The 21,793-nt window shown below is 39.3% G+C and overlaps 1 protein-coding gene across 1 annotated transcript; it reads right to left on the bottom strand.

Moving 5' to 3' along the window:
* Positions 1 to 9,784: 9,784 nt before the first annotated feature.
* LOC101734457 (paraneoplastic antigen Ma2) lies at positions 9,785 to 11,143 on the bottom strand. Its single transcript, XM_004911457.3, has one exon. It carries the CDS (start codon positions 11,141 to 11,143, stop codon positions 9,785 to 9,787), a length of 1,359 nt encoding a protein of 452 aa, XP_004911514.3.
* Positions 11,144 to 21,793: the final 10,650 nt, after the last annotated feature.

Raw genomic sequence — 21,793 nt, 5'->3', positions numbered from 1 at the left:
TACCACCTATAGCCTGCTTCCCTTGTAATTGCATTATAAATGCATTGTGCTGCATAGCCAGGTTCTTTTTTTACATAAAATATAAAGCTTTTATTCTTGTTTGTTATTTTAGTTAATAATTGCTCTCCATGTGCTCTTCATTGCTTTCTGCAACTTTTGCATTTTCCTCATATTTTTTTTTTCTTTTATACATTTTACAGTTTTAAACATGTTCACATAGAAATTAACATGATGTTGTTTTTTTTAAAGTCTGGTTTTACTTTTAAAAATGCTTGCTTGACAAAAACAAACATTCATTAAAAATAAATCTCTTTTACAATACACAACTGATCGGCCAGCCATGTTTGCATGTTACATTCTTTCTTTTTGAATACATTTTTTTAACACAGTTATTTAAATAACTGGATGTACTAAGAATTTAGAAACACATTTTTATACTTAACTTTTATTCTTTTTTTTTTTTTTGTACCTCCACAGGAAGACTTCTGATCCACTGTCAGTATCCCCAGCAAGCAATAGAAGAATGAAAGCGAAACATTTCTGCTACCATGCATGTCCTGTAACAGGAAATTGTTGTGGCTAGAATCCACACAACCCAACCAAAATGCTCATAACTTAATTTAAACATGCTTCATAGACTGAAAAGGCTGGCATGGATAAGCAACCTACAAGTGTATCTGCACATAAAGCAAGCCCCCAGGAGACAATGCAGAAGAGGATATTGCAAAATCCAGAAATAAGGCACAGAACCAAATAATGTATTGTCTTTTTCTTGCAATGTTTAAAAACATGCTAAATCAAGAAGACTTCAAGAAAACTAACTACACCAACAATTTCCTTCACATTATGGAATTATGTATTTAATGTGCAAAATAATAAAGTATTGAATTTTTTATGATAGATTTAAGAAATATGATTTATAATGAAATCATCAGATGACATACACATTATTGTGTACATTATTGTGGTAGTAGCCCATTGTGGTAGAAAAAAGAGAAACCTTTGATTACACTTTGAGAATAAGTTATAATAACTTAGCTCATTTACATACAGAAAATGCAAATACTTATTGTACAGGCAACATAATTATTTAAAGAAAAATGGATTTACATATGTCCTATAATTAGGTTAAACTTTATGCCATATTTTATGGAATTTAAAAGGATAAAACAGCAAAATGTACCTCATCAAGTGAGAATCATCCCCATCTTAAACATTCGAGATATAAAAAAAGTAGAAGGTAGTAAATACATTCAGCAAGTTTATGCATTTCATTGCATTGCACTATCTTTTATTACTGCAAATAGATCTATGATTGCATTATAAAATTGAAATGCAAGTGAATTGTTTTATTTTCTTTGAATGCTCTGCTGTTTTATCTCTATTATCTTAGATCTAACTTATATTCATTCAGTGTATGAAAAATGAAAAAGAATATGAATTTTACATATGGGAGAAAAAAGTGAGGGGACAAATGTAATGTACAGTCTAGATTTTTTCCAAATAAGTTTAAATTAAATATGTTTGACTTATGTGTTTGAGGCTTCCAATAGGTAGGTTTCTCAAAGGAACCTCTTAACGGGCTACAAGAATCCCCTATTATTTTATATTACTGTTTAATTCTTTATGTCGTAATAATTGTTGTGCATTTTTCTGCAAGCAATCATCCCAATATTTGTTTTTTTTTTTTAAATATTATACTTTGCTTGTGCCTTTCCATTAGAGCAGCACCATTTTTATTACTAAATATATATTGTTTTACAAAATTACATAATTGGTATAGTAGTTATTAGGGCTCTTACTCTACAGCGTTTCACCCAGCATTTCCCTGCATTTTTCCCCACACCTGTATTCCATCACAGGGAAGAGCAGGAAAAAATTATTTTTTATAATGTGCCCATACTGACACGAGAACATGTAAGTGCTGACTGCAGGTGGAACACAGCATATTGCATTCTACATGCATTCGGTAATTACATGCGCCTGTGTCAGTACAGGCACATTAGATAAAATTAATTGTATTTCGTCCTACTATTCCCTGTGGTGGAAAAAGGTGTGCTCCACTGCAGGGAAACTCAGGGCGAAATTCTGTAAGATCCTTTAAGAAGTTTGCTTAGAATACTGCTATTTAATCATGTTAAGGTACCTAGCCCTTTAAGTGCCACAGAATGCAGAATCTATGTTCTGTGGATAAAAGTGTCACAGATCGTAGATTCTACGTTCTGCATCACCTCTGGGCCTGGGAGTGGAGGAGCGGCTTTTAAAGTTGCTCGTTCACTCCCTGCTCGTACCCTAGCTAGTAGGTAATGAGCAGAATCAGGGAACAAGTGGGCCTTTGGGCACGATCACCCAGGGGCCACTAGGCAACAGCGGACACATCCAAACTACATGTCTGCTGTTGCCTGCACCTCCTGGACCCCCCAGTGCTGCCCCCAGACCGTATCCTCTGCTACTGATAGCTTCCTCTTCATCCCCCTCCCCACTTTACAAATTCACAGCACTCATACATACTTGCACATGAACATAATACACAATTTGTCAAATATACACAAACAATTTTGTGGCTGTTTTTTTATTGCATCTTGGGGGTTTGTGCCTGAAAAAATTGTTTAATTGCTGTTCCAAATAGCATATTCACTAAGCTCACTGTGCAATACCTTTTGTTATTTCAGTGATTTAATTATCTTTTTTGGTGGTTTTGGTCAATTTTTAGCCATTTTATTGGAGTTTTCTGTTCTGCATAGGTGTTGTTGGTTTGTTTCTGTCTTTAAAACTTATTTGGCTAAGCTAAAATATTCAAAATGGGATTCTTTCTGCAGTAGGCAAAAAAAAGCATTGATTTTAGTGGTTTCATTAAACTTTAGGGATTTTATTGCATTCTGCATTGTTATTTGTTACTTGTTTGTGCCCAGGGAAATTTTATCTGCAATATATCCAACTGGGTGCCTCTGCACGTCAAAAAGAATGGTAAATCTATGCATATTGTAGATCAAACTGTTAAGTAGGCATCTGGTGTTTACCCACCTATTTATCCATTTTGGTTTCGTGAAATTGTGTAGTTTTGAAAAATATATTGTTTTCAGAGGTCTCTGTACTTTTAGGGAATCTTATGGTACATAATACACATACCAGGTGCTTATACTGCAGTAGCCAGAGTGTCAGAAGTAAAAAATTCATATGCACTATTTTTATTTGAGTCCCTGTGTACGCCACATATTGGGCATCAAACTGTTCATTATCGTTCATATTACTATGTTTTATGCTGGAATAAAGCTATTATGATATGTGGGACATATAATAAGGAAAATTGCAAGCTTTGAGACAATTTTCAAAAATTACATAAAAATCGCTACATTTCACTTAGCTTTACTGTTTGGTGCTTTGCTATACAAAGACATATTAACCCATTTTAGATTTGGCAGAATGCGTACTTTCTCAAAATATGAGGTTTTATTTATTACTTTTAGCACAGGCTGTGTATTTTTTGGTAGTAGAAATATATGCCATGAAATACAGTATGTATGCACTTAATTTTTTGGGGTCTCTAAATGCAAGATACTTTGGTAATCCTTTGCACAATGGGCATCAAACTGTTCAATGGACCCTTGGCACCCATATTTAGGATTTTTTTGGGGGTACCTAATTTATGTGGCAGATAAAATGCTTGAAAGTAGTAGCTTTGAGACGATTTTTTAGAGTTTTCATAACTTTATAGAAACTGCTTAATTCAGAAATTGATGTTTGGTACTTACGGTAGGAGTAGAAAGACATGATTACCCCTTTTGGATTTGGCAGAATGTGTACTTTTCAAAAATATATTGTTTCCTGGGGGAAACTAATGTTCCAGGATTTTTGGCTTTGGAATCTAAAGTATGGCATATTCTGCTGTAGTGCTTTAAAAATTTGTTAACTTATTGATAGGAATTTTCGATCTATAAAAGTCTGCATAAAACTATACATATCTGGTATTGGCATGTTTGAGAGACATGAGGCTTTCTGAATCATTTGATATTTTTCAGAAAATAAAATATTTTTCTTGTACAAATCCTTATATCATTAAAAGTAAACAATTGTAGCCCACCCTAGGGTATGGCTTGGTGTACTGTAGTTGTGACTGTGGTGACACCCCAAAGATTCCCAGTAAATACCAACACAAACAGGAAGTAAACCCAGATTTATTACACAGGAACTGGGCTGAAAATGAGTTAGAAAAATTAAATGCAGATAAATGCAAAAAAATATGAACAGGCAGAAATAGCAATAACAGTGCAATGCAATGTAAACTGCACTAGCAGTTAAGTTCTAACAACAAAGTTTGGGAGCTCCCCTAATGTCCTATAAGCCGGCAGCGTTGGGGCCCTTAAACAACAATTTACATCCAGGATGCTTGTACTTTGTTATTATAGCTTCAAATGTATACTGTCACAATTATCTGTGATTCTAAGTAGTGTTTTCACTGTAATCCACTTGTGTTGGTCAGTAATAATAGTCCCACAGTGGCTTGTTGCAGTCTGTATCTCCTGTGACAACTGACACAGATTGTTCCTCCTGTAAAGTATGTATGAGGGAACTATATTGTACAGGATATCCCAGTGTTACTGCTGCTGCACCAGTTAGATATATACTGTATGTTAGTTACCTGTATCTCAGTACTGTGGCACACTTACTACTGAGATGTGAGACAGGAAACTTGTTTGGGACATGCAGGTCTCCCTTCAGTGCTGGCAGGATTTCACTCAGCTTCCCACACTGCGCAGGGGGGATCTCTGTCACTGTTTTCCATGCAGCATCACACACATACTCTGGCCTTTAGCAGAGATCTCTGGCAGCTCTCCACCCCTCAGGTGCTCAGATCCACTTCCTCCCTTCTTCCTCTTACTTTTTGGAGCACATCCTCTCCAGAGCATGGCCTTCTGGGATCTGTAGTCCCTTCATTCCTATTACTATACATACTGCTGCAGTCCTTATATCAACAGTGAAAATCCACATAAAGCAGGAAAATAGGCTTACTTTCAATGAAACCAGCTTGGCTACACTCTCCCGCCACTAGAAATCTTGTGTCCCCACAAGGAAACAATAAGACCACAAACCCAAAAAACCTATACATTACTTATCATGCTTGAGCAAAAATTACAATATGGTACCTTTTGCACATTCCAACAATATTCATTTCCCTCTGAATAATACTGGGTTGGGATGCCACCACTTAAGTCAAAGCATAAGGGAGTTTGGGCGTAGACAGCACGGTGTGATGCTAAAACTGTTTCATCAGTGCTATGGCCAAGAGCATCATAAGTTAGTCTTTGAGGTGGTCTTATTACCCGAGGTGCTCTGTTAGGCAAACTTGGTTCAGTACAGGCAGATTGATGTACAGTTTCATCATTGGTGTTTTCATCAGTTTTTGAAAACTCATTCCCATTCACTGGTCTCATTGGGGGATTAGCAGAGACAGTCTCTGATACCTCAGAAGGTATATCAGTAGGTTCTAGCATAGGTTCTGGTACATAGAGAGTAAACTCAGGGGCATCTGCCTTTAAGTTGCTGGTGGAGTTTGAACTCGTATTAGATATACCTTTTGGTTGCTGTTCTGTGAAGAGGTAATTCAAATCCCAATCTTCGTCATCACTATCAGTATCATAAAGTTCCCCTTCACTATCAATGCCTAGTTGAGGTGGATTTTGACATTGCAGTCTTCTTGACTTTCTGGGCTTAGGGTTCTTTAGATTTTTGTCAGGTCTGTGGTCAGGACCTCTCACAGTTTCAGCTAGAGGCATTAGATGGTTCCTATGCCAGGATTTAATAGGACCCTCTCGTCCTTCAGGGCAGATCTGGTATACAGGCAAATTAGGAAGCTGGGAGCATATAATATATGGTTGGGATCCCCATCTATCAGCCAGTTTGTGTTTGCCTGGATTCCCCAGATTCCTCAAGAGGACACGGTCCCCAGGCTGTAGGTCATGAATCTTTACCTTTTTATCATACAGTGTTTTGTTCTGCATATTCTTTTTACCAACTGCCTCCTGGGCTCTTTTATATGCTCTCTGTAAATCTCTCTTCAGTCGATCCACATAACTACTGTGTGATTTAACTGGTGTGTCATCAGCAGTCACTCCAAAGACCGTGTCAATGGGCAACCTGGCTTCCCTCCCAAACATTAGAAAATATGGAGAGTATCCAGTAGCACCATTCTTAGTACTATTATAGGCATGCACAACTGTGGCAATATGACGACTCCAATGTGTTTTCTTCTCTTTTGGCAGAGTCCCCAGCATGTCTAACAGAGTCCTGTTGAACCTTTCAGGCTGAGGATCACCCTGTGGGTGGTAAGGGGTAGTTCGGGATTTCAGGACTCCAAGCATTGACATCAGCTCATGTACTAACTTGCTTTCAAAATCCCTCCCCTGATCAGAGTGGATTCTTTTTGGCAGGCCATAATGAATAAAAAACCGTTCCACAAGGACTTTAGCAACTGTAATTGCTCTTTGATCTTTTGTGGGAAATGCTTGAGCATACCTGGTATAATGGTCTGTAACCACCAACACATTGCTCGTGCCACCCTCATCTGGCTCAATGGATAGGAAGTCGATACAAACTAGATCCAGAGGGCTGTGGCTTTCCATGTGGCTAAGAGGGGCGGCCCTTGATGGCAATGTCTTTCTCTGTATGCATCTTAGACAGGAGCGGCAGTAGTCTTCTACATCTTGCTTCATACATGGCCAATAGAAACGATCCCTCACAAGGCCTAGGGTTTTATCATATCCCAGATGACCATGTTCATCATGCAGGGCCATAAGGACTGAGTCTCTGTGTTTTTGTGGCAGCATTAATTGCCATTTCTCTGAGTCTGTAGCACTTGGTGCTCGTCTGTATACTAAACCATCACGTAGTCGCAGCCGATCCCACTCTTTTACAAGCAAACTTGCTAGGGGATGGGAGTCAGTTTTGAGTATCTGAACTTGTTTCTTTCTCAAAGCCTCCATGGCCATCTGGCACAGAGGGTCCTCACTCTGATCTCTCTTTATGTCTCCTTTGTTAAGGGCTGGCATGGTTGATGTTCCAACAGAAGTGACATTGCAGTACAGCTTTGGAATTCCTCTGACAGTCATGCCAATCTTCTCTGCAAAGTTTCCACTTTGGCACCGGCCAGTTATCCCTTGGCACATAGTTCTTACCCCAGGTGCAGGAATTTCGATCCATTCATCATCTGGATGCAAATCTCCGTGAGGTCTTCTGGACAGTCCATCAGCATCCCGATTATCCCGACCAGGTCGATAGCGCAGACTAAACTTGTAGTGTGCCAGTGCAGCCAACCATCTGTGGCCAGTGGCATCCAACTTTGCTGTTGTCAAAATATAAGTTAGCGGATTGTTATCTGTCTGCACTTCAAACTCTGCTCCATACAAGTACTCATGCAACTTATCTACCACTGCCCATTTTAGTGCAAGGAATTCAAGTTTATGAGCTGGGTAGTTCCTCTCAGATGGTGACAGACTTCGGCTGATGAAAGCTACTGGTCGTAACTCCTTATTATATTCTTGGTACAAGATGCCCCCCAAGCCTTCCCTGCTAGCATCTATGTGAAGTGTGTAGGGCTTAGTTGCGTCAGCATAGGCCAGCACAGGTGCATGAGTGAGGCAGTACTTTAGCTGGTCGAAGGCTTTATCACATTCTTCTGTCCAAAAGTCTTCTATAGACTCTCTGGTCCACCCTTGACCTCTGAGCCTCTTGGCCAGGATGTCTCTGTCTGACCCTTCTACTTCAGTGTTACTTTGAAGGAGCTGATTCAATGGCTGGGCCACCTTGGAGAACCCCTTTACAAATCTCCTATAATACCCACAAAATCCCAGGAAAGACCGGAGTTCAGTGATTGTCCTGGGCTTGGGCCAGGAGGATACAGCTTCAATTTTGCTGGGATCAGTGGCTATCCCTTCTGCAGATACCACATGGCCCACATAGTTCACTGACGGCTGACAGAATTGGCACTTTTCTGGGGACAACTTTAGGCCTTCTTTCTCCAATCGATCAAATACTTTCAGTAATCTCTGTTCATGCTCCTCTAGTGTCCTTCCAAAGACTATCAGATCATCTAGGTACACCAGTACTTCCAGCAGATGCATGTCACCTACAGTGCGCTCCATAAGTCGTTGAAATGTGGCTGGAGCTCCACAGAGACCTTGGGGCATCCTATTAAATTCAAAGAAACCCAGAGGGCATATAAAAGCAGTCTTCTCCTTGTCTTCTGGGTGCATAGGTAGCTGATAGTAACCACTTCTTAGATCCAACACGCTAAACCATTTGCTTCCAACCAAGCAGTTAAGGGCATCCTCAATCCTCGGGGTGGTGTACTGGTCTGGAATAGTGCGCTGATTTAAAGTTCGGTAATCCACGCACATTCTTATTGAACCATTCTTCTTCCGCACTACTACTATTGGGGATGCATAAGGGCTTCGGGACTCTTTGATGATCCCAGCAGCTTTGAGTTCTTCCAGATGCTTGCGAAGATCCTCCAGGTCACCTGGGGCAATGCGGCGAGATCTCTCCCGAAAGGGTTTATCTTCTCTAAGACGAATTTTGTGCTTTGTGCTGGTGGAGCATCCCATATCAAGGTCATTTCTGGAGAAAAGAGCACTATGCTCATTCAAATGTTTCCGTAAACGACTTTTCCATTCAGGTGGAATAACAGAGTTACTTAAATCAAACAGTTCAGCTGACACTGTGGCTTCTGCTTTATCCCTCCCCAGTGCGGCTACAGGCACAAGACTGGCTGAATAGACTCTTCCTAAAAGTGAGTGTGAGTGGAGAAACACAGGCTCATTGGTAGTATTCTTGAGCCCAACTGTCACAGTGCCACAATTCTTCTTCAGGCAGTCAGCTGGCAAGGCTTCAGGGATCAACTCTACTCCAAAAGGTAGGTCCAGTCCCGGTCCACCTTCAATTACCAAATGATGTCCAGGGTTTTCCCAACATATTTTTACCCTGGCTCTCATGCAGGTGATTTTCCCTGGTTGTATTACACGATCCTTCCTCTGTAGGTACCACACATTTCCTATTCCTTCGGAAGGTTCTTCCTTCTGTCGCACCAGAGAAGATAGCACTGGCTGCAGTAACGGGTGAATTGAGGCTCCCTTTTTCACTTTCAGTTCCAATTGAGGAGCTAACATTCGTTTTATCAGATCAGTATTTGTGCCCACCACCACAGCATTCTGCAGAGCTCCAGGAGGTCTGGGGCATACCACCGCCAATGTCTCAACTGCTTCATTAGTTCCTGCCACAGTAGGAGAGAACTCTAGCTTGACACTGACATATCCATCATAGGGAAACTTTGTTTCACTCAGTCCCCATATCTCTAGTTTTTCTAACTTCTCCAAAGGTATGTGCGAGAGGTATTTCTTGTAGAAATCTCGATACAGTAAAGTCACCTGGGCTCCTGTATCCAGGAGTGCTTCTGAGTAAACCCCTTCAATTTGAACTGGCACAATGGGTGATGGCCCAATTAAACCATTTGGGAGTGCTGGTTTCTGCATCAGCTCACTTTGGTCTGATTTGCCATGATGACAGCCGACAGCAGGGAGTTTCCTTTGCTTCTGTAAGTATCCTTCTGCACCATCAGTATGGCATTTAGGGGAACTGTTATGATCCCTGTGTCTTCTTGAAGTCTGCTTACGGGCATTTTTAGGTTGTGGATGAGGGTCGCTTTTGTTAGACTGAGCTGCCTCCTCACACCTTTTAGCACTATTAAGGGTTTTCTTGGAGCATTCATTAAATGAGCGCCCAGCTTGCTCCTTCACTGAGGCTCTCTGAAGTTTCCCTGCATCTTTTTCCTCTCTGCATTCAGTAATTTAGATAATTGGTTGATTACTTTATCGGGGTTTGGTTTGTTTCGACATCGTGCTCTATAATGACCAGCCTCTCCACACTTGTAACATATCACTATGTTTCCGAAAGTGTTATCAGGGGTAGGACCAGGCCTGTCTGACCTTGCAGATGTGGTATTGAGCATAGTGCTAGCTGCCCCCGAGGTTGACAAATGACTTTTGGTTAACTGAGTCATTAGTTCGGTTAACATCTGTAGTTGTCCCCTCATCTGGGTCATCTCTTGACTTGATTCCATAGGGCATACAGTTTTGACTGTGGCTTTTGGCCCAGAGCTGGCACCCACCATCGACCCTTTGACCTCTAGCCTGGCTTCCTCCTCTCGGACTTCTTTTATTAGCTGATTGTACGTGAGTGTTTCCTCCCCTTGTTTCATCCTCAACTTCAGCATTATGGGATCAAGGGGTTGAGCTCCCTGTAGGATCTGTTTCACTCTCACTTTGTCCACCAACTTTGGATCCAAGCCCTTCTTTAACAATATCTGATGAAGGATTTTGTCTAGACGTTGTATATAGTCTGACAATTTCTCTCCATGCCCCTGATAAGTATGCTCAAACTGGTAAAGTAGATCAGCAGCATTTTCAGTTCTGCCAAACACATCTTGCAAAGCTTGCAGATAATCATAGGCAGTGCAGTCCTGTTTACTTAACTTCAGATTCCGCACAGTGTCTGCAGCTGCTCCTCTCAGACTTTCAGCTATTCTTTGTTTCTTATGGGCCTCAGGAATATCCCATTCATCCAATACTTGCATAGACTGTTCCATCCAAGACTCATAATCATCCTCACCTGTAGGAACAGGCTGGGATCCAGAGAAGAACCGCAGTTTACGATAACCAATCCCATTATAGGGGCTGCTGCCCTTTGTACATTTCTCAACAAAGTCACCTAGGGCAGTAATGAAGTCAGGTCCTATTGTTGTGGACACAGCCAAAGGTGGCTCATTTGCAGTAGATGTAGGAGATCCCCCTTCTGGTGACCCTTCAGTGGGGAAAACTAACCGAGCTTTGTGGCCCTCTTTACCAAACTCTACTGTAGGTGGTGCATTTAGGTTTATTACTCGGCAGTCCCACTCCAGCAACACACTTGTGGTAGCAGTAGCATCATCTTTCTTCATGCCTCTTATGAAACAACGACCCTGGGGAATGACTTCATCCATTAATTGATATATTTGCCTAGTAGTAAAATCTTCTTTAGGAAGTAGCAGTGCTAGACAATGGTCTGTGTTGATGTTTAGGGTTTGGCACCACTCTGCAACAGTTTCAGGGTCCATATTGGATCTCTTCTCTGGCTGTTACTCTTAAAGGGAATGTGGGCGTAGCTTCAAGAATCCCGGACGAGCCCCCAAATGTAGCCCACCCTAGGGTATGGCTTGGTGTACTGTAGTTGTGACTGTGGTGACACCCCAAAGATTCCCAGTAAATACCAACACAAACAGGAAGTAAACCCAGATTTATTACACAGGAACTGGGCTGAAAATGAGTTAGAAAAATTAAATGCAGATAAATGCAAAAAAATATGAACAGGCAGAAATAGCAATAACAGTGCAATGCAATGTAAACTGCACTAGCAGTTAAGTTCTAACAACAAAGTTTGGGAGCTCCCCTAATGTCCTATAAGCCGGCAGCGTTGGGGCCCTTAAACAACAATTTACATCCAGGATGCTTGTACTTTGTTATTATAGCTTCAAATGTATACTGTCACAATTATCTGTGATTCTAAGTAGTGTTTTCACTGTAATCCACTTGTGTTGGTCAGTAATAATAGTCCCACAGTGGCTTGTTGCAGTCTGTATCTCCTGTGACAACTGACACAGATTGTTCCTCCTGTAAAGTATGTATGAGGGAACTATATTGTACAGGATATCCCAGTGTTACTGCTGCTGCACCAGTTAGATATATACTGTATGTTAGTTACCTGTATCTCAGTACTGTGGCACACTTACTACTGAGATGTGAGACAGGAAACTTGTTTGGGACATGCAGGTCTCCCTTCAGTGCTGGCAGGATTTCACTCAGCTTCCCACACTGCGCAGGGGGGATCTCTGTCACTGTTTTCCATGCAGCATCACACACATACTCTGGCCTTTAGCAGAGATCTCTGGCAGCTCTCCACCCCTCAGGTGCTCAGATCCACTTCCTCCCTTCTTCCTCTTACTTTTTGGAGCACATCCTCTCCAGAGCATGGCCTTCTGGGATCTGTAGTCCCTTCATTCCTATTACTATACATACTGCTGCAGTCCTTATATCAACAGTGAAAATCCACATAAAGCAGGAAAATAGGCTTACTTTCAATGAAACCAGCTTGGCTACACAATGTTCCTTTTTTTTCGTATTTAGAGCTCTAAATCTTTTTCCAGAAGTGGAAATACACAGAACTCTGGCACTACAAATGAAATGCGAAATTCTGCTGGCACTTAAAGGGTTAAAGTGCTGCAGATATTAAACCAGTGAACTTATCACTGAACTTATCTGGACATTTTGCTGCTTTTTGAGAAAAATAAAGGCTAGACTCAACAGGTGGTTTTCATCAGATTTTTTCGGTCATATTTTAACTGATCTTGTCATGCACTGTTGCATGTACTGTTACACAACACCACAAAATTTTGTAGGATCCTACAAAATCTGATCACCATTGGCTGTAATGTAAAAGTCAGATGTGATAAAGTTGCATGACGTGTTTTGTTCCTGAATCTACATCCAACAGTCAATGTATTTCAATAAGAAAAAAAGTCAGACGCCATCAGATTTTATCTTGTTAGATGAAGACGTAGCATGCTGCATTTGCTTCCAACAGATGTGTCGTGTCAGATGCCAATCCTTTTACGTAGTTTACACATCTGATTTTCTTTATCAGTCCCACAATTTTTTGACCCATGCAACTACTTCCAACTTGTAGGATGCATTTTGACAATCCAACACCATCCGACAAAAGCTCCCATGGAGTTTAGCCCTTAGGAATCTTACGCAAGGGTGTTTTTTGTGCATTTGAAGTGCAGGCTTGAATGCACCTACATGCATCATTGATTCTATTATATTCTGCCTGGTGGCCCTCATGAGATTAATGAGCATGCTGCATTTTCTTGCATTTGATGCACATTCATAAGGCAATTCATAAGACAGGGTTGTGTTTAGAACTGACAAAAAACCAATTAGGTGTAACAAAAAAAATTAATATATTATTAATATATTAATGTGTGCAATATATGCATCTTTATGAGCTCAGTATGCATTTTAAATGCATAAAAAAACACCCATATGTAAGTACTTAAACATTTACAGTATAGTTTTTGTGATATGTAGTCATATTTTTATTGCTTTATATAATGCTTACAGCTTTAAAAATAGCTAATCGCCACCATCTGATAATAGCTACAAGACTGAAAACCCAAATTCAATTTTGGGGACAGCTAAAGTTTCACAGGATCATCACATTCTTCAGTAAAACCACCAATCATACTTTGATCTGTTGTATCTTGATTTGATCAGCTCAATTGGAAGCATTACTTTCTGGAATTACACAAATGTTGTGGATGATATTGCTGGCAGCCTGAGCAGTATTAATTTCAGCTGAAAGATTTTCAGCACAATTCACACATGCTTCCTAGGGGACAAAAAAAAACCACAAGAAAAACATTACTGTTTAGAAGGAATCTGTTCCAGGCTACTATAAAACATACAGGGTCAAGTATATTATGGACAACACTGTACCTATTAACAATAACTGGCATTCGTTCATTTTATAAAATATTCATAATTTAAGTTTACAACCACCTGGACATAAAAGAACATACCAACCCATAAGAATAATGGTTTGCATAATTTTTTTGCATAATTCTAAGCAACCTTCCAATATGAATTAATTAAAAAATGTTTGGTGCTTTAAAAAATATTTGTAAATGAAATTTCTATTGAAAAAAAGCATTTGGTTAATTCCTGGTTATTACTTTTTAAACATGTTGCAAAGGTCAGTCTCCTCCAGCAGACAGGCCTGTCAATCTGTTGGCTTGTGTTACATTGTTTCAAAAGTCATAGCTACCAGGGCAGAGAATAGAAAGGACCAACAAACAATGATATTATACAAATAACATTAGAAATGTTGAATTAATGTATATTGTAAAGTTCTATGGAATTATGTATTCTTTTATTAGGCAACAAAGTGGGGTTTTTTTCGGTTGACAGGTCCTTTAAATACTCAGGCCCCCTAAAAAACACCAAACCTGCAGACTAAAATAAAATGGCTAAAAAAGGCATAAAATTGTGAAATTGACACATTACATATTCTAATAGAGTTTTGTCATTTCATTAAAGGAGAAGGAAAGGCAAAGTCACTTGGGGGTGCCAAAATATTAGGCACCCCCAAGTGACTTTAATCGCTTACCTTTTTCCCCGGGCTGATGCCCCTGTACGGAGAGAAGAGCACCAGCCCGGGGTAGCTGCAGCGCTACCTCCTTCCTGGTTCGGGTGTGCGCGCATGCACAGTAGAATGAAAAAGCCGAACTCTAACAGAGAAGTCGGCTTTTCACTGCGCATGCGTGCGTCGTTTTGTCCTTAGAAAATGAAGCTGGAAGGAGGAAGCGCTGCGCTACAGGTACCCTGGGCTGGTGCTGTTTTCTCCTAACAGGGGCAACAGCCCGGGGTACAAGGTAAGCGATTAAAGTCACTTGGGGGTGTCTAACATTTTGGCCTTTCCTTGTCCTTTAAAAAAACAAAAAACAAAAATGAATTTCCCAATGTAATAGTCTTGAATAGTCTATGAAACAGATATGACCTGGGCAGTGTCAAGACAACAGGTCGTACTTACCATACCTGAACCTTGCATGTACCTTGGTACCTGGGTGGATTTAAAAAGGCAAACATAACTCCAACCAGAATGCTTGCCTATGAACAGCCACCGCCATACAATGCTGTTGTTGTACTTAGGCAAGTAGAAGCAAAGTGAGCCTCATTCAACCTCTAACCTCCTGGGACCATTATCCAAAGAGGTACAAACCAACGCTACAAAATAGGGGAATATTGACCCATTCCTCGCTCTGCCAAGCATCCCCCCCACCAGCTTAATTGAGAAAGAACCCCCCACTACAAATTGCAGGGATTCCAGCTGTGCACTTTCTTTCTCTCCTTCTTTCTCTCCTTTCTCTCCACTTGTTCTACTCTCATTCAACTTTACCCCTCCTTCCCTTAAGCCTGACTAACCTGGTCAAAGCTCCCCTACCTCTACTTTGTTTGACCGGGAAGCTCTATTAAATGTATTGTACAGGTATGGGACCCATTATCCAGAATGCTTGGGACCTGGTGTTTTCCAGATAAGGGGTCTTTCTGTAATTTGGATCCCCTACCTAAAGTCTGCTAAAAACAGTATATAAACAGTAATTAAACCCAATAGGATTGTTTTGCCCCCAGTAAGTATTAATTATATCTTAGTTGGGATCAAGTACAAGGTACTGTTTTATTATTACAGAGAAAAAGGAAATCATTTTTAAAAATGTGAATTATTTGATTACAATGGCATCTATGGGAGATGGTTTGGATAATGGGTTTCCGGATAAGGGGTCCAATACATGTACAAATTTTTTTTCCACTGGCAAATGGATCACCCAGTACTTTCTTATAGATTTGCAAAAGTTGTGTTAAATTTGTATAAAAATAATAGGTAATTACTTGTGCTGAGCGAATTTTTTTGGCAAGCATGGATTTATATATATACATACAATAATAATAGGGTACAGAATACATTTGTAGTTTTGTTTTAGTGGTGAGGAAGAATGAGGCAGCTGAAAGTGATCTGCAGAAAATAACAAATACATTGTGCGTTCTTTTTTAGAATCTGTGCTTCAAGTACCTGAATATGATATTTTATGAGATCCCTTCAGGAAGTGATTAGCTCTTGATCTCTCTTGATGCATGCCCCAGTGTATAGTTACTAGTCTCTTTGATCCATTTCTTTATACAAATGACAAGGTATGTGAATGGCTTAATTCATTTATTAGATGATCTTTTATTCAGTCATTCTTGGTTGCAAGCAACTGAATATGTTGTGTCTATATTCCATTATATATCAAAAGCTTTAAAGAAAAATTAATATATGGCCTGCAAACTGTGTTATGCTAGGATAACATGTTACAGAAATACTTTGGAAATCATCTGTTTGCTAGTTATTTTATAGTGTATGGTAAGGGTGCCTAGAATTCCTCACTGTTTGAAATTAGGTTATCAAGCTTTACCACCTTAACACGGAAAATGTTACTTTGCTTATACATTGTATTACACTGAAATAAATAAATTTATGAACAGGGGTGCTTAACTACACTAGTGGAGTTACCCATAACAATCATTCAACCAATTTTATTTTTATTTTTCTAACTAGATGCAGTTTAAAGCTTATTGTTGATTGTTAAGGCACTTGTGCAATATTGCAGTATATATTTGTAAATCAGTGATGTTATGTTTGATTTAAATAAAAAAAAAACTAATTTCTCAATCAATTTTTTGCCAGGCATGGATTTGCTGCAAATTTGCATGTTTCGCCATTGGCGGATCTTTTCACGAAATGGGTGCAAAAATGATATGAGGAAAAAATTCACAGTTGTGTCAAAAAAAGTTGTATGCATCAAAAAAAAATTGTGGTTGCATCAAAATGGGCGTGGTCACATCAAAATAGGCGTGGTCGCATCGAAATAGGAGGGGGCATGTCAAATTAGCCGTGGTCACATCAAAGAAATCATGGTTCACAAATTTCCCATCGTTTTGCAAAATTTTTAAGAAGTTTCGTTAATTTTTCCTTTTTATTTAAAATCTGAATAGCATCACCAGAAGAATGTTCTTATACTAATTACAAGTTCAGATCTACTGGTAAATGCAATCTATCTAAATTCTAATTATCATTTATCCTGGTTTACAGTGTAACCAAATGGCAACCAATCACCATTTTGAACAGTCTGCTACAAGTTGGAAAATAAATGTAAAACCCTAATCGGCAACTGCACTTGTTTTTGAGCATACTGTTCTTTTTATCTTTACTCAGCTAGGAAAAGATCTCAGAAATACCTTTATACCAACCCCCCCCCCCCCCCCAAACTTTTCAAGTTTTTTTCTAAATAATGAAGTTTGAAAAATTAAGCAAAAAGCAGTGGACTTATGTCAAATATACATGGCTACCATGATTATAGAAAAGTAGGAGGGATAATCTCAACTTAAATCATAAAGGTATAGCTTATTAAAATGTTAAAAAGCATATTTAGGCCCTCTGCTTAGTGTAAAAAAGGGTTTATCACATTTTTTCTGACACTGCAAACTATGTGTGATCCCTTCTACAAGTGTGGATTTAAGAGTAGGACATGATCATTGGGATGATCAGAGGGATGAGGAAACTGCTTGCAATCCTGAAAATTGTTTCCTGCTTAAACAACCCTTGATCCAAAGAATAATTTTTATATTTATTTATTTTAAGTTTTTAATATATTTGCCCCTAAACTGGTAAAAGTAATTAAACATTTAAAGTATCAAAATTGTATTCTCTGGTCCTTTAATGTACAAGTACATTACAGAACATTATAGTCTTTTCTAGTGATGAGCGAATCTGTTCCGTTTCGCTTCGCCGAAAAATTCGCGAATCTTTGAAAAGATCCGCGAAACGGCGAAAAATTCGCGAAACAGCGAAAATGCCGTGCGACAAAAAAAATTGTCGCGCGGCCATTGTTTCGTCGCGCGGCTCTTGTTTCGTCGCCCGCGGCTCTTGTTTCGTCGCCCGCGGCTCTTGTTTCGTCGCCCGCGGCTCTTGTTTCGTCGCGCGGCTCTTGTTTCGTCGCCCGCGGCTCTTGTTTTGTCGCCCGGCTATTATTTCGTCGCCCGCAGCTATTATTTCGTCGCGCGTCTCTTGTTTCGTCGCCCGCGGCTCTTGTTTCGTTGCCTGCGGCTCTTGTTTCGTCGCCCGCGGCTCTTGTTTCGTCGCACGGCTATTATTTCGTCGCCCGCAGCTATTATTTCGTCGCGCATCTCTTGTTTCGTCGCCCGCGGCTCTTGTTTCGTTGCCTGCGGCTCTTGTTTCGTCGCCCGCGGCTCTTGTTTCGTCGCACGGCTATTATTTCGTCGCCCGCAGCTATTATTTTGTCGCACGGCTATTGTTTCGTCGCGCGCAGCTCTTGTTTCGTCGCGCGGCTCTTGTTTCGTCGCGCGGCTCTTGTTTCGTCACGCGCTATTGTTTCGTCGCCCGCGGCTATTATTTTGTCGCCCGCGACTATTCTTTTTTGACGCCGGCGAAAATTTTTGGACGTGCGGCGCATTTTTCCGCGGCGAAATTTTTCATCCGTTTCGCGAAACAATCCGCCAAAGGCGAAACGCGGAAATTCGCCGCGAATCCATGCCTGGCGAAACTTTTCGCCCATCACTAGTCTTTTCACTTTGCAAAGAACAAGAGGCCATCCATACTTGAAAAACAACATTTTCACTTAAGCAACACAAATGTTTTTTTTCATGGTTAGGGTAGTGAGATTGTAGAATGCCCTGCCAGAAATTGATTTTTAGTCTATTAGTATGTATATACACTAGGGATAATTTTGAAGGGTTGAATTTAATGAACTATTTTCTTTTTTTATTCTTATATGTAAACATGTGTTATAAAAAATAAAATTAAAAAAAAAGCTTTTACAATGTGTGTTGTGTGCAATAATTGCAAATGCAAGACACCCTAGCAACTATGTCTTGAAAACCTATTCTTTTGAGAGAAAACAAACTTTACGCCTTGCTGTTGAAATTTCATGGCTACCCATTAAACTGAAGAATAGCTTACAAACTGCTTTTCATGAATTTCAAAAGCCTTTATACTTCAGAACCTCACCACATCTCTTCTCTTGAGTCTCCAAGTCAGCCAACTCCTGGATTCTTCATAAGTATAAGTAAATAAGTAAATTGCAGCATTTGTTATCCCCATATTGATGTCTGTAAAAAATGATATAATAAGTTGTATAGGTCAGGGACTTCTTTTGTCTGGTAACACTAAACAGTTTAAGGGGACAATATACTAATGGTTGGATTATTTTTCCAATTTAGATTTTTTACCACTAAAATTTGCTGAAAAAAGGTTGCAACTCGAGATTTACTATGTGACAACAGAGATCAATGGCAGATGTCCCTTTCCTTTCCTAGAACTTCTTTCTTTGCTTCGAATTGTTAGAGGTTTTTGGACTTTTGACGCTGGCTTTTGGGCAACAATTTGAAAAAGTTGCGGATATCGTGCAACAAGTCACAGTTTTCGTAACTTTTTCCCTCACGTGCTTTTTCAGTTCAGATGTTTTGATTAATGCTAGACATTCATGGAAATGAGTTTATTCATATTTTAAAAGAAAAATATTCGAAAAATAGACAGAAATTCCAGGGTTCCACTGAGTGAGGGTTCCACTTGCATGCAGCAAGTAACTGATCAGAGCAGCTGAAAAGATGCAAATAACTTAATGAACATCATCAATGAATGCTTATTTTTCTATCCATTTATTGGCTTTGCACCTTATCCTTTTCACGGTAAATATGGTTTATTATCTGCCAATTCATCAAAGTGAATATCTGCTTGGGTTATTTCATATTTCAGTCATACTGGGTAGATAATGTTGTAAAGGACAAGAGGCCACTATGCAAATACATTGCTGACTGAGGGCTAAAGAATCTCATTTTGGGGCAGATTCATGAAATCACGAGTTCAAATCTCAAATGGGATAAATTCGGATTGGATACAAAAATTTCTGAAGATCACAAATATCACGAAAATGCGTACGAAAAAATCGTATTAGTTACGATAATATCGTATTGTCAATCCGAAAGTCACAAAATTTTCATACCGAATGTTTGTAAACAGCGGGAAAACCTTTCCGATTTTTTCGCGCTAGCGTATGAAAAAGTTGCGTGAGCGTAGAAAAAGTTGTGACGAAAAATTTGGCGAAAATATGCTACGAGCGTTCGTGTCTTAGTAAATCTGCCCCTTAGTCAGCCATGGTGGGCTACATTTATAGCGGTTATGTAAATGTTGTCTTATGTTCAAAAGAACAGAAATGTTAAGGGAAAAGTCTTTATAATTAAATTGATATACCTTAAAGCCCACCTTATGCCAGCTTTTTGGGTTCATTCACTATATATTGCATATATAGAGCTGCTCTAAAATATTCTTTGTCTTTCTGTTTTAAAGGGATACTGATACAACTTTAAGACTGAAAGAGGGTATCAGGAAGAAAAAAGGAGAATGTGCATTGGATCTTTAAGACAAGAAGAACTACCAGTTAAAATTTAAAACATCCACTGAGGTCATTAAGAGCATGAAACAATAATATCACAATGCATTCATTAATATTCTATTACAACATTACAAAGGTTACAAGCATGCCTTCAGTCTCCTATGTTTCCAGGGCTGTAAAGATTTTGGTTCAATTCATTAAAAAAACTTCAATAGCTAGCATGAAGTTAGCAAGCTATTACTGCCAATAAATATCTTTTTTTTTCTTTTTTAATCTAATGCACAACTACATTATGGTTCTCATCCTTTACTAATCTCTGGTTCTTGTTTAGATGAAGCATTGAAATCCAGCTCTGCTGAGATGTTAGCCAGATCTACATCTGCTATTATGTTATTATGAATGCTAAATTCTTAAAAAATGTTGCCACACGTTTGCGCACGGCCTATCAATATCACATGCTATTTTCTCTAATCTTTGTAAAAGGCCGTAACTGTTCAAATCAGAGAAAAATGCCTAAAACCTTTTATTCCATGCCAACGGTCTTTTTCATATATATAAATAAATATTTAAAAATAAATAAATAAATAATAAAAAAAAAAAAATATATATATATATATACAGAGTCCACAAAATTTTCAGCACACCAAACCCGTAATATAAATCACCTGGGTGCTACCTCCATGTGTCTAATTATCCAGAAGTCCAAGAATTGGGTGCACACCAGGATATTTTTTAAAAATTAAAACGTTACTTTTATTTAAACATGCTATTAAAACAGGCCAACGTTTCGGTCTCCTCCTAAGACCATTATCAAGACCACATACACAGTTAAAATCAGCAAATAAATAGATAAAACCTCTAGACACTCCCCCAAGCCCCACACTCCCATCCCAGTCACATGACTGAATAGTTAACCCTGTAGGCTAAAGCATAACAAAGTCATTGTTATGCATAAGGGAGCATGTAGTGCAAGAAATACCAAGTTAAAAAAGTTCATACTTATCTGCTGACAAATAATGCAGAAAATGTAACCATAGATGGTACAGGAAAATACAGAATAGAAAAAAGGAAACAAAGACATTAAATGCTTAACCATAAACTGGCAAATATTATAGCCAGTGTAGCAAACTCAGCAATACATCTCCTCACCTTTGCTCTAGAAAACATAGAAAAGAGCAGTGTTCATTTAACCCTGCCGGTGCCAAAGTACCTAGTTTTTTAATCCAAAACACCTCTCTTTGGAGAAGTAACCTGGCCCGATCACCACCCCTTGTAAGGGGCGGCACATGATCAATTGCAATGTAATGAAAGGTGGGCAACCTGTGACCCATCTCTAGAAAATGTTTGGCAACAGGCTTATTGGTTGTACCATCCCTGAAGGCCGTGCTTCTCCAAAGAGAGGTGTTTTGGATTAAAAAACTAGGTACTTTGGCACCGGCAGGGTTAAATGAACACTGCTCTTTTCTATGTTTTCTAGAGCAAAGGTGAGGAGATGTATTGCTGAGTTTGCTACACTGGCTATAATATTTGCCAGTTTATGGTTAAGCATTTAATGTCTTTGTTTCCTTTTTTCTATTCTGTATTTTCCTGTACCATCTATGGTTACATTTTCTGCATTATTTGTCAGTAGATAAGTATGAACTTTTTTAACTTGGTATTTCTTGCACTACATGCTCCCTTATGCATAACAATGACTTTGTTATG

This window comes from Xenopus tropicalis, chromosome 6, assembly GCF_000004195.4.
Source record: "Xenopus tropicalis strain Nigerian chromosome 6, UCB_Xtro_10.0, whole genome shotgun sequence".
Lineage (NCBI taxonomy): Eukaryota > Metazoa > Chordata > Amphibia > Anura > Pipidae > Xenopus > Xenopus tropicalis.
Note: the sequence above shows the minus strand (reverse complement) of the source record. Positions and strands in the feature narration are given on the sequence as shown.